Source organism: Mastigoproctus giganteus, chromosome 8, assembly GCF_048544385.1.
Source record: "Mastigoproctus giganteus isolate SK-2022 chromosome 8, ASM4854438v1, whole genome shotgun sequence".
In the NCBI taxonomy this organism is placed as follows: domain Eukaryota; kingdom Metazoa; phylum Arthropoda; class Arachnida; order Uropygi; family Thelyphonidae; genus Mastigoproctus; species Mastigoproctus giganteus.
In genome coordinates, this window is record NC_143582.1 from 228,548,055 (window position 1) to 228,562,674 (window position 14,620).

General features: G+C 38.1%; 1 protein-coding gene across 1 annotated transcript in view; it reads left to right on the plus strand.

The window, feature by feature from the left end:
* The window catches only part of LOC150082396 (splicing factor U2AF 50 kDa subunit-like), a 282,501-nt gene that overhangs the window by 207,764 nt on the left and 60,117 nt on the right, over positions 1-14,620 (plus strand). The window contains exon 9 of the mRNA XM_090380538.1: positions 5,673-5,795. Within this exon, the coding sequence (XP_090236664.1) occupies positions 5,673-5,795 (123 nt within the window). The remainder of the gene's footprint in view (positions 1-5,672; positions 5,796-14,620) is intronic.

A 14,620-nucleotide genomic window follows, 5' to 3' on the forward strand; every position in this document is an offset into this window, starting at 1 on the left:
AGCATAATTAATAAAATAACAGTTACTGCAAGCAGGAATTGATTACTCTGAATAATATACCTGCCTAACATCAGTGCTTTGAGGTTGGTAATGGAGATAGTAAACAAGCCATTAGTAATGTTCCACAAACCCCTTAATGCCCCAACTTGATGTAGCAACTGCAATCAACAGAGTCAAAGATTGATATAATGTGATCTTTGAAAGTCATCAAATAAGTATTCATACTGGAAATAATTAATGACTAAAAAATAATCTTTTATTGCTAACGATCAATCAGATATAATGGGCAGTAAGAAATCACAGCTTATATGGCTATGGATCTGACAAGAAGAGAACCACACACAGTGGTTGGCAAAAAGTACCAACAAATAGAATTTTCAGTCTAATCCAGAAAAAGGTTGTCAGTTCTTGTCAGGAGAAGAGGGAAATTAATTCTGGACAAAGTGCAAATTGGTAGATTTTATACAAAGTTGTGTATAATTACACTATATACAAAGAAATCAGTATCAGTCCATTGAACTAATATAGCATATAAATTAGAATGTGCAAGGCCAAGCAGATAACAGCATAGCCAAATACTTTCAGCTCCACTGAGGACTAACTACTGTGGTGTACCAAGCATTTAGTTCTTGCCAGTCACTGAGAAATTTTCACATGGCACTTTGTGTCAGGATTAACAGTAAGTCAATCCTGCCACAATACTCAGTTTGTTAATAGATTGGACAGACATGGTGCATTCAATTTGAAAGTCAACAGTTTTGTAGCTTGCATGGCATATCAAAGCACTGAATTTTGGTGAATCCTCTTTCAAAGAAAACCAGATAGACAGTTTTGTGTGTTATTTGGAGCCACGGTTTGATATATCAGAGTTTAGCATGTGAAACTTTGACTCTGTGCATTCATTTTTCAAAATTGTTTACACATTGAGTATTCGGTATCCTTCAATAAATAAACCAGATAGAGACCGTTTTGTCTGTTATTTGGAGCCACAGCTTGATATGTCAGAGTTTAACATGTGAAACTTTGACTCTGTGCATTCATTGTTCAAAATTGTTTACAAATTGAGTATTCGGTATCCTTCAATAAATAGATTGGTTGCATACTATTACTGTTAAGGTGGTTTATTCGGACAGGGTGCAAAATGCAAGCTCTATCTGTAATAGGTTACATAAAGTTATTGTTAATTTTCTGGAAATTAAATTTTGTCTTGTTTCCTCAGTGAAATAATAAAAGCTAGACTAAGTTAACCTTAACAAGTGACTAATAACAGATTCACATAGAACATTATCTGTAAGCTGCTGACATCACTTGTCTCAGAATCACTAACCTGTCCCTTACCAGAACATCTCAGGATAAGTTATTCTTGGGAAGGTGACATCTCTCCCTCAGGCCACTTGAGAAATGAACATGATTCATACATCTCCAGAAATTTTGCAGGACTTTAGTGAATCATTTCAATTTTAGCCATTTTGATGTCAACATCTCACATATTTCATACTAATCACTTTCTTGGTTTGTCCATGGGCAGTTCATCAGCTGAAAATCCATTTTCTGTGTGGTGCGCGTATCGCGCTTTGATCTCAATTATGTTTTGAATGAAAAAATAAAAAAATATTAGTTTAAATATTGCAGTATTATGTAATTTTCCTGTAAAATTATATTATTATTATTATTATATATTTTTTTTTATATAATCATAATTTGGCTACTGTAGACTAGATAGTCATACTTTTATCAGTTCAATAATATCAACATATGCATTAGTATTAGTATTAGTAATGGCCGCATGGTGCAAGAAAGCCTATGGCTTATGCTGCACCAGCCAAAAAAAAAAAAAAAAATCCGAACAAAACAATGATAAAAACAAAAAATAAATAAATTAAATAAGTAAATAAATAAATAACTAAATAATAATAATTAATAAATAAAAAAAATAAATAAAATAAAAAATAAATGACAAGGAAATTAAACCTATCATCCTATGCGCTTCCCTTACCCGAAAGTACTATCCAGATGACCTTTGAATTTCCCCAAACTACCACCCATGAAGGCAACTTATTCCAGTAATTTATAACTCGCTGGCTAAAATAAAACTTCCTGCAGTCCAATCTAAACATTTCCCCCCGTAACTTGAATTTATGTCCCCTAGTTCTAGCATCATTTATAATCTTGAAAATTTCGTGCTCATTCATTTTACTGATGCCTCTCAGAGCCTTAAACAACTCAATCAAATCTCCTCTAAGGTGTCTAGTTTCCAAACTCTGCAACCCACATATTCGAAGTCTTTCTTCATAAGGACGCCCTTTTGCCGATCTCACCAGGCGAGTTACCCTTCTTTGCACCCTTTCAAGAAGCTCGATGTCTTTCTTTAGGTGCGGTCTCCATACTTGAACACAGTATTCCAAGTGTGGTCTAACATAAGCCTTATATAATGGGATTATCACGTCCCTATCTCTACTTGCAAAAGTTCGATAGATCATCGATAGGACACCATGGGCCTTCCTTGCAACCTGTTTACAATGCTCAGAGAATTTCATGTCTGACCGTATCGTAACACCCAAGTCCCTTTCCTCCAGTACTGGGTTTAGTTGAACTCCACCAAGTGAATAAGTTATTTTGGCATTACTGTTTCCCAGGTGTAATACCTTACACTTTGTTGGATTAAAGCACAGCTGCCATTTTTCTGACCATTCTTGAAGTCTATCTAGGTCTCTCTGAAGAAGCTGAGCTTGACAGTGATCATTAACTACTCTACCAATTTTAACATCATCTGCAAATTTAGACATCACGCCCTCTATCCCTTCATCAATGTTGTTTATGAAAATTAAAAACAACAGTGGTCCTAATACTGATCCTTGGGGAACCCCACTTCTTACATCAACCCAATCTGAGGAATAGCCATTTATCACAACCCTCTGCCTCCTGCCCTGAAGCCATCCTTCTATCCATCTAAGGATTTTCCCAGTGATTCCAACCTGTTCCAGCTTATAAAGCAACCACTCATGTGGGACTGAGTCAAAAGCTTTGCTGAAATCTAAATAAACAATGTCGAAATTATTCCCTAAATCCAGCTCGTGAGTGACCCTTTCGAAATAGCAAACCAGATTTGTTAAACATGATTTTCCCTTTACAAAACCATGCTGAGTATCCTTGAGAATTTCAATTTGATCCAAATGATCCTGAATTCCACCCTTGATCATTGCCTCCATGATTTTCCCTACCACTGAAGTCAGACTGACAGGTCGATAATTTCCAGCTTCACTTTTAGAGCCACCCTTATGTATGGGAGATACATTACTTTTCATGTGAATGTATAGGCAAAGATATCTTTCAATAGCATTAGAATGCTTGCTTTTGTCATTGCCAAATATAAGAAAAAATGACTGTTGTCACCTTCTGAACAGTCATATAATAACTGTTCAGAAGATGATGACAAAGATGATTTTAGTAAGTAGATAATTTTATGTTGTAAATCCAGTATTGTAATTTTTGTTTTCAGTTGGACTGTTAACAGTTTTGAGTGGTGGACATATTTTTTAAAGATAGAAGACCAAAATATTTAGGGATAATGGTGCATTCCATCAGGGTGCACCATTTTCCTCGTCCAAATTATTGCAAATTTAGTTTGAATTGGACTGTAAAAATTTATAAAAGTGAGGCTTATATCAATTGGTTACCATTTGTTTGAAAATTATGGATAAAATTACCGCCCCCCCCTCACTTCAACAGTTCCAATGAGGAGAGGGAGATCTGCATGCTATAGGTTTGGTTTTCTTTCAAACCACAAACAGTTGTTATTAGGGAGACACACAATCTCTTAAGCCAATCCATTTGTGGAAAGTTTTGAAATGTTTTCAAGGAAAACATACAAGAAAAAAAAACTTCTTCCACTTCACCCCTCCATTCTTTCGAAATACCTGTCCAGCTGAGCCTTAAATTTATTTAGGCTATCAACTTCCACAACAAGGGATGGAAATCTGTTCCATCAACCAACTACCCGCTGGCTAAAGGCAAATTTCCGCACATCTATCCTACATCTGTCTTTCCTCAATTTGAATTTATGCCCTCTCAGGTGATTATTCTGAGCAAGAGGCAGTATCCCATCAGCATTGAGCATGCTCAAACCATTCAAGGCTTTGTACACCTCTATCAGATCACCTTGCTGGTGCCTAGTCTCCAGACACTGTAATTTGCAAAACTTAAGCCTTTAAGTTTAAGTGATTAATATATTAGTTGCTTGTTAAGACTAATAGATTTTTAATATTATAGCAGTTATATCCTGTTAAATGAAAATAAAATTTAGAAGAGGGTATGTTCTTTGCCCTACTTCATTATTTCAGGATTTAAAGACCCATCCAATGCATCAGACACAAGTTCTGATAGAATCACGAAATTAGTTGTAGTTAACTGATACTTGACAAAGTCATACTCTTCAAATCTTCCTACAGGATACAGTGTTTCTTACAGTTCTTGAAAACTGTAGATAGAATTTGTAATACACTACAATACATTGCTTGATGGGAAGAATGTCATCAGGAGCTGGAAAGGAATTACATTTCAAAGAATATGCTTTCAGAAAGTGGGTAATTTTCGGTAAAGTTGACTGATAATATCCAAATGGATGGGGTATAGAAAAACAGACTGGAAGTGTTTTGAAAGTAGATGGCTTTCAACTTTGATTTCTTGTGATTTTAATTTGTTAGTTATATATGATTTATTTTAGTTTATTTATACCATATGCCAGAAAGGCATGGTGTCATTTGCATTTATGATGCTAGACATGGAAGTTACTTAGCGATACCAAGAAAGTTCCATGGTAGTGTGGGGAGGAGAGTTAAGGCATTTTGGTGAATAAAATGGCACAATGAAAAACTATATGGACAGAAGAAAATATGCAGAAAGCAACAAAGTTTGCAGCAGAATTTCATAAGATAACATCTAAGTTGATCTGCCCTAGGAAAGTTAATGGAGCCCCGGTCACATATTAGTAGAAATGTGGTATGGGAATGTGAAATCTGGTATCAGTCGAAATCAAAGTAATAAAGCCTAGCTGACAGTAAAGCGGTCAGATGTTGTGATTGCCTGCAATTGAACAGCTGCTACTGAAGAAGTGCAAATTATCATCATTCAACATCTATAAGAATTGAAAAGTGTATGTTTTCTAAGAATCATCCATTAGGATGCTAAAGAGATTCAAGTTATGCATTCCAGACTTGCTAGCATATTGTTATATTCTATACTAACTGATTAAAGCTTGCCAATCCTGCTGTATCACTCTCTTCATAAAGGAATTTGAGCACTGTATTGGCCTAGTGTTATCTTTAAGCACACTTCATTTCTGGCTTCTCAAATTTCTGGAACCATTTTTGCTATTTTATCTAAATCCTGGTATAACAGTTTATAACACCAATGCAAAAAAATTTTTTTGGAATAATGTATTAGCATTGTAACTTTTTTTTTTTTAGGTACTTTTTTGTATCACAGAAAAACAGTGTCTTCAAACCTTGAAATTTATTGCATTTCTCCATTGTTGAATATATAATGAAAATTTGTCATGTTTTTGATTCATGAATTTTAGGAAATAACACTGTTTACCTTATTCACTAATGATGTTAAATGTCAAAAAATTGATAATTCTTCTAATTTTTTTTATTTTTTATATTTTTTTCAAGGTTAAAGAATTGCTTTTATCGTTTGGTCAGCTACGAGCATTTAACTTGGTAAAGGATAGTGCTACTGGCCTTTCCAAAGGTTATGCATTTTGTGAATATGTAGATATTTCTGTTACTGATCAGGTAAATGACTGGAATAAATTTTCTAATTTACATATGACAGCATTGTTCTGAAAAAAATAAAAAATTTTACTTATAGATTGTACACTGATTTCTTATTATTGGTACTCCAATTTTGGTGTATGGAAATTCAAGACAGAAAAACTGAGTTGTTATTTCTGAATGAAAAGTGTTGCCAAAGAATACATCACAAAAAGCAAGAGTAAAGATCGGTTACTGTGGCTTAATGTTATTGGTTGGTTGATTGGCGCATCAGCTTAATGTGCACAGATAGAAACATTTCACAGAACCAATACATAAAATTAAAATTTTTTTTTATGCATGTTTGTTTGATTTTAATATTAATTTTTAAATATCACAAGTCTATTTGGATTGCTAATCAATGAACTTGCATCACCTAATAATCTAAGGTATTGATTTTAAATTGTTTTGGACAAATAGATTTATTGTAATGTTTTTAGAGCTGCAACTTTCAGTAATTTTGATAACACTAGCCAACAAAAAATAATTTTTGTCATATATGTCCACAGTGATTCTAGAGGAAATAAACTCGCTGATTCCGTAAATCACCATAAAAATTCTCTGTCATTGTCTACATAAAAAGATGTACCAACATTTAATGTTACTTTCATCGAAAGCTATCAAGTACCATGTTATGGATTCTAATACTGATAATAATTGCTCATTCAAATTTGTATCGATACATTCAATTCTTCTTACTACGGTTCGCCAAGATAAACTTATATTCTCAAATTTGTGTTTAATGTCAGGACATATAATTCCACAAGCTTCAGTCATACATTCCTTAATATAGTCTCCATCAGAAAAAGGCTTGCTTTTTGGAATTATGTGACAAATAACAAAACTTGCCTCTACAGTAGATTCTTGTTCCTTAGTTGGCTGTGTAAACACATTTTGTTGTCTAGATAAATTTTGAATCAATCCATCAGCAGTTTTCTTTCTTGCTTCTGGAATTAAATTGGCACCATATTCGGAATGTTTAGTAATGAAATGTCTTTTAATATTGTACTCTTTCAACACTGAGACACTCTCCCGGCAGATGAGACAGATAGTCTTGTTATGTATGTTAACAAAAAAAAAAATTTTTTTTCAGCCTGGTCTGTACTTGTTAACAGGAGCGTCTGCTTCTACAGGGATGGGATACACTTAAATAGAAAGGGTGCAAGAATGTTTGCTGATGCTATCGAGGCAGTGTTAGGAGGGTCGGAAAACTACTAGATTGGGGGGGATACAAGGACTAATAGATTAACAGTAGCCACTGGCAGAGGAGAAAGTGATTCTTGCACTGCTTCTATTGAAATGAGCAGCAGCCTGGAAAATAAGATGCAGGATATTTCAGAGACTGCTGGGAATCATTGGGGTACAAGTAAACACATGGGTTGTGTTAGGGTGGCTAAGAGGAAGAGCAGGTGCATGTATACTTGCGTGTACACCAATGCTAGGAGTCTAGTAAATAAATTTGATGAATTTGAGGTATTGCTCAAAACATCAAAGGCAGATATTGTTGGGATTTCGGAGACGTGGTGTCACACAGATATAAGGAATGCAGAACTGGAATTTGGGGGGTACAATGTCTACAGAAAGGATAGGAAGGGAGGAGGGGTTATGCTATTAGTTAAGAAACACATAAAATCCAAGGAAGTGAAGCCAGTCGACATCGCTGGACAGTGCAGTGTCGAGTCAGTTTGGTGTGACATAAGCATTGGGAGATCAAAATTGAGAGTAGGAGTGTGCTATAGGCCTAATGACTCTGATGAGTATAATAAGAAACTGTACAGGGAAATAGAGTGGGCCACTACATCACAGAGTCTTATAATGGGGGATTTTAATTTCCCAGATATTGACTGGAATTTGGGGGCTGGTCACTCACACACTAGCAAGGCTTTTGTGGATTTATTGGATGATTGTTTTCTACATCAGCATGTTCGGGAGGCAACTAGAGGGAGTAATACTCTTGATTTGATTATCAGTAGTGATTCTTCATGCATTAAGAATCTGCAGATAAATTAACCACTAGGTGGCAGTGATCACAGTGTTCTGAAGTGGGATTTACTCAAAGAGGTAACTACCATTAGGGGTAAAGGGAAGGGGTATTGCTTTCGTAAAGGTGACTACGGTGGACTGAGACAGTATTTAAATTCTATACAGTGGGATCAACTGATGATGTTACCAACAGCAAATTCAAAATGGAAAGCATTCAAAGAACTTATCTTGAAAGCTACTAGGCTTTACATACCAACTAAGAAATATTGTTCAAGGTTTAGGCCTAAATGGATGTCAGATGAACTAATGAGGCATATGGCAGAGAAGAAAAATGCATGGGATACATACAAATTAACACGTGACACAGAAGCCTATGATAGATACAAGTTGATCTGTAACCAAGTTACAAAGGAGGTTAGGCAGGCGAAGGCAGATTACGAGAAATCCTTGGTAAAGGATGCGAAGAAAAACAGCAAAGAGTTCTTTACTTATGTAAACTCTAGAAGGAAGGGGATGAATCAGATTGGTCCACTTGATATCGATGGGTCAACTGTTGATGATCCTGCCCAGGTAGCTAACAAACTAAATGAATATTTGGCATTGACATTCACACATGAGGAGTTATTCAGCTAGGGGAATGCCAGAGGTGTATTCAACTCTGGCAGTAAGCTAGAGAATCTTGTAGTAACTGAGAGTAAAGTGGAGGAGAAATTGTTGAAGATAAACACAAGAAAGGCACCTGGGGTGGATGGAATCTATCCAGTTATATTAAAGGAGGCAGCAATGGAGCAGTGGAGGCAGCTTCCTTGGACTCAAGGTAGGTACCCATGGACTGGAGATGTGCAAATGTGACCCCAATTCACAAAGGTGGATCAAAGGCTGACACAAGTAATTATAGACCTGTGAGTTTAACTTCTGTTCCCGGAAAATTAATGGAGCACTGGTTAAAGAAGCACTGCAGGATCATCTAGACAAGACTTCAGTTATTGCTCAGACACAGCATGGTTTTGTTAAGGGGAAGTCTTGCCTGACCAATTTGATTGGATACTATGATGCAGTCACAAAAGAACTGGATGCAGGGAATAACTTTGATATTATATTCTTGGATCTTAGAAAGGCTTTTGATACTGTTGCACATGGAAGACTGCTGCACAAATTGGAGCAGTGTGGCATTGGAGGCAAATTGCTGCTATGGTTAAAGGGGTGGTTGAGGGGGAGAAGACAGAGAGTGGTAATCAATGGACACTGCTCATCGTGGACTAATGTTATTAGTGGAGTCCTTTATTGTTTTCTGTATTTATAAATGATATTGATGATGGTATATCAAGCTTAATGTCCAAGTTTGCAGACGATACGAAGGTTGGCAGCGTTGTCACGGACACTACCGACTCTATGCTGCTGCAACAGGATCTGGAAAGGTTGAGCAGATGGGCTGAGAGGTGGCAAATGCTGTTTAACATTGACAAATGTAAAGTACTACATATGGGAAACAGCAACCCCAGAGCAACGTATCAACTCTGTGGTACTACACTGACAGTGGTAGAGAGTGAAAGGGACCTGGGGGTGGTTGTGCAAGCAGATATGAAGTTCTCTGAGCAGTACAGACGGGCTGCAAGAGTAGCTCATGGTGTATTGTCAATGATATATAGGAATTTTTCTAGCAGGTATAAGGAGGTGATTATTCCCTTGTATAAGGCAATGGTCAGGCCACACCTAGAGTACTGTATACAGGCCTGGAGACCTCATTTCAAGAAGGATGTAGAGCTGCTGGAACGAGTACAGAGAAGGGCAACAAGATTAGTTAATGGAACAAAGGAGTGCTCTTACGAAGAAAGGCTTAAGTTTTGCAAATTACAGTGTCTGGAGACTAGGCAGCAGCGAAGTGATCTGATAGAGGTGTACAAAGCCTTGAATGGTTTGAGCATGCTCAATGCTGATGGGATTCTTCCTCTTGCTCAGAATAATCACCTGAGAGGGCATAAATTCTAATTGAGGAAAGACAGATGTATGATAGATGTGCGGAAATTTGCCTTTAGCCAGCGGGTGGTTGGTAGGTGGAACAGACTTCCATCCCTTGTCGTGGAAGTTGATAGCCTAAATAAGTTTAAGGCTCGGCTGGACAAGTATTTCGAACGAACAGAGGGGTGAAGTGGAAGTGGTTATTTTTTATTTATTTATTTTACTTTAATTTTTTTGGCTGATGCTGCATAAGCTTGCTTTCTTGCATCAAATGCCTCTACTAATGCTAATGCTAATATTTTGTTTTCCACTCTTCATTGAAGACACGATGCGATGCTCTTGTTGAATTTTTCATTTTTTATTCATTTTTAAAAGGGCGTAAATATTATTTTTATTGCTACTGACACCAAGATGATAACCGAAGATAACGCAAAAACACTAACTGCGGGATGATCAGAGAAAGCAGATTGGAACAGCGGCCGGTCAGCAGTCCTATCCTATTACTCCGCCACCGCAGCAAAGCCGTTGTCATCATCATCAGTTGTCTGTTACTGTAGTTTTGTGCGGTTAGTTTATAATCGCAAATTATACCGTTATAAAAGCGCCTGTTCGCTCGCTCCAGTTCGCACACAATTTTAAAATTCTATCTCAATTTGAGCAATAGAGAGATGATAAAACAATTTACAAGTCGAAGGCGCCTCCGTAGCCAGGTGGGAAGGAGCAACAGTGCGTAGCACATGCTTCTTGATTAGACCGGGGTTCGAGTCCGTCACCACCAAATACGGAGGATGCAGAAAGGTCAGGGAATGACCACCGCATATCCCAGAGCAATATGGCCTTAGTTGCTAATGCTCCTAAAAACCAAATAACTAACTAACTAACTTACAAGTCGACAAATTCTATAATGTATTACATATACAAATTTCTTTTTGAAAACAGTGTCGCAAAAGGCATAAAATAAGTAAACTTTTCTCGAGAATACAATTAAAGCTCGCAGGCTGCACAAAAAAGTGTGGTGGGTCGCATGAGGCCCTTGGGCCATTGTTTGCCTGGACCTGAGCTAGTGTATAATCTTGCTACCTCTACTCAGCCAGATAGTGACTGGAGGGAGTCCAAGTAGTGTGTATGTGGGGGGGCCATTGTCGAGGCCATGTTATGTCAAGGATCTGAGTATATTCTTACCGTGTGTGTGCGCCATATCCAAAAATGTCATGAATTGTCAAACTAATAGAGTAAGCTTATTTGAGAAAAGATCTAAACCTCCCAAACACTTCCTAGTTCATTTTACAAATATACGTTCATTTCAATTCTAATCTCAACGATGTCCATTTCCCCTTGCAGTCTGCCAAACCCCATGTACTTTTTCTGACAGAATCTCAGTTATCAGTTAATTCAACTACTGCTCATCTCAGCTGTCCAAATTATTCACTGTATGATTCCTTACGCCTCAAAGGTGGTACTAGTGCATATGTCAGTTGCAATATTCCCTGTCAGAGAATTTATAATTTGGAATCTCCTCGCTTTGATCTTCTCTGGCTTAAAATCTCTCAACCTCATTGTGTCAAATTCATATGTTGTCTCTACCGTTCTCCCAACTCCACTAATCACTTGGAGCTCTTTGACTTCCTCTCTCTGCAACTTGACTTTCTCCAGTCCAACTTTCCTAACACTGAAGTTAGGAAATTCTCCTTGGTGATTTTAATGTTCACAACTCCAGCCGTTTTCCGTTTTCTAGTCACACTGACCCAGCTGGTTGAGATGCTGAGGCTTGATCTTTTTCTCATAAACAATCCTAAGTACATGGTTGAAGTGAGTGGTGCTTTTGATACTTCAGATCACAACTTGGTGATCATCTCTTCTCCAATGGAGCCTTCATCTCATGGCTATTTCCAACCTCATATTGTTTGGCATTACAAGAATGCAAAATGGGATGACCTGTGAGATTTCTTTTCCTGGGTCAGACTACTGTTTCAAAACTCCTGATGTCAACATTTTCTCAGATCGTGTCAGTGACATTATTCTTATAGGAATGGAATCCTTTATCCCACACCCACTTTAAAATTTCGTCATTTATCTAAACCTTTGTTTTCCAATAAATGTGCTAAGGCTGTTCAAGAGAAGAATGTTGCATTTCATAATTGGCTTGTTTCCAATTCTTCAGTTTCATTTTCTGCCTAAACCAAAGCTCGCAAAAATTGTAAAGCAGTCATTAATCAATCGAAACTAGATTTCGAACAGGTTAAGAGTAGAAAACTTGCTTCTTGCCCTAATGGTAGCTAAATACTCTGGTCTCTTGCCAAAGTTATTGGCTGCAACTTTTGCCCATCTCTGCTCCCACCTCTGTTAAAACCAGATGGTTCTGTTGTCACTTCAGCCAAGGATAAAGCTGGCCTGCTAGCATCCCATTTTTCTTCCAACTCATGTATTAATGATCTTGGTAAATTACCTCCCACCATTCCCAACACGCTCCATTCAATGCCTCCTGTGGTCTTTCGTCAAAAGGATTTTGACGAATCTTGTTGCTTGAATCTTTTGATGGAAGACCTGTGGTCTTCCGTCAAAAGGATGTCAGAAGGATTTTGGCGAATCTTGTTGCTTGAATCTTTTGATGGAAGACCTGTGGTCTTCCGTCAAAAGGATGTCAGAAGGATTTTGACGAATCTTGTTGCTAAGAAAGCTCCAGGTCCTGATGGTATTTCTCCACTTGTTCTCAAAAATGAGGCCTCCAGACCTGTATACAGTACTCTAGGTGTGGCCTGACCATCGCCTTATTCCATTGTATAAGGCGATGGTCAGGCCACACCTAGAGTACTGTATACAGGTCTGGAGGCCTCATTTCAAGAAGGATGTAGAGCTGCTGGAACGAGTACAGAGAAGGCCAACAAGATTAGTGAATGGAACAAAGGGGTGCTCTTATGAAGAAAGGCTTAAGTTTTGCAAATTACAGTGTCTGGAGACTAGGCACCAGCGAGGTGATCTGATAGAGGTGTATAAAGCCTTGAATGGTTTAAGCATGCTCAATGCTGATGGAATTCTTCCTCTAGCTCAGAAAAATCACCTGAGGGGCATAAATTCAAATTGAGGAAAGACAGATGTAGGATAGACGTGCGGAAATTTGCCTTTAGCCAGCGGGTGGTTGGTTGGTGGAACAGACTTCCATCCCTTGTGGTGGAGGTTGATAGCCTAAATAAGTTTAAGGCTCAGCTGGACAGGTATTTTGAACGAACAGAGGGGTGAAGTGGAAGTGGGTTTTTTTTTTTTTTTATGGCTGATGCTGCATAAGCTTGATTTCTTGCATCAAATGCCTCTACTAATGCTAATGCTAAAACCTGTGCTCCTGAACTTACTCCTGTTCTCTTCCGCCTTTTTTCAATTTCTTATTCCAAAGGTGTTTTTCCTTCTGCTTGGAAATTTGTTCATATCCAGCCAGTTCCTAAAAAATTGTGACAAGTCTCTCCCATCCAATTATCATCCCATTGCAATTTCTTCTATTCTTTCTAAAGTAATGGAGAAATTACCAACTCTTAAACTACCTAGAAACCTTCCGTGTGATCAATGATCGCCAGTATGGATTCCATCAGTGTCGATCCACTGGTGATATTCTGGCTTATTTTACCCATTTATGGACAAATTCAGTGGAAAAGTTTGGTGAAACAGAAGCAGTTTCTCTTGACATCTCAAAAGCTTTCAATCATGTTTGGCATAAAGGTCTTCTTAAAAAGCTTCCATCTTATGGTTTGCCAACTGTTTTTAGTAATTGGTTATCCAATTTTCTCTCTGGTCACTCACTGAGGGTGATGGTAGATGGCTCTCTGTCTTCTAACTTCACTAATGCTGGGGTCCCCAAGGCTCAGTTCTTTCCCCCACTATTTTCCTCTTGTATATTAATGACCTTCTATTGACTGGAAATCCTATCCATAGTCTTGCCAATGATAGCATATTGCATTCCACTTTCTATCTTTCGAAACCTCGCCCTGCTCAATCAGCTTCAACTTCTCGAAAATCTTCTACTAATTCCTTAAATTCCGATCTCCAGGTAATTCCCCAGTGGGGCAAAGACAACTTAGTTGATTTCAATCCTTCTAAAACTCAGTCTTGTCTTATATCTCACAAAAAAAGGATTCTTCTGCTCCTATTCTTATCTTTGGTGACACTCCTATTTCTAGGCAAAATGATATATCTCTTTTGGGGATTACCCTGACTTCTAATCTCTCTTGACACAAGCACATTACAAATATTGCTTCCTCTGCATCTAAAAAAACGTGGTTTTCTCTTTTGCTCTCGCCATTCTTCTTCTTCTTCTTGGTCCTTAGCTGGCAGCTGGGGGAGGCGGTTGGCCACGCAACCAGTATGCTGCTGTAGGTGCCGCAGGGTTTCGGACTTGCTCTGTGATGTTCTTCCATACTTTACGATCCATGGCGTCAGTCCTGGCCTGGTTAAGGTCGAGACGTCGGCTCTTCAAGTCATTTTCCACTTGCTTGGCCCACGTTTTCCTAAGTGCAGTCCGTTGGATGCTCCATTGGGTGGGTCGTTGTCTCCAAAGGAGTGTGGATGGTATTCTGTTCGTGCCCATTCTACATACGTGGCCAAACCATCTAAGCCTTCGCTTCTGGATTTGGTCGGCAATGGTTGGTTGCTGTTGGCATCTGGTGCGGATGGTATCATTAGTGATGTAGTCACGAAGTGAGATGCCCAAAATCTGCCGCAGGCGTCGCATTTGGAATACCTCAAGTTTGTTTAAATCTAGCTTGAGACAAATCCATGTTTCTGATCCGTAAAGGAGAATGGGCAAGATCAAAGTCCGGAAGAGTCAGATTTTAGTCTTTGAGGAAATGTTGGTCCTCTTCCACAGACACCATTTGAGC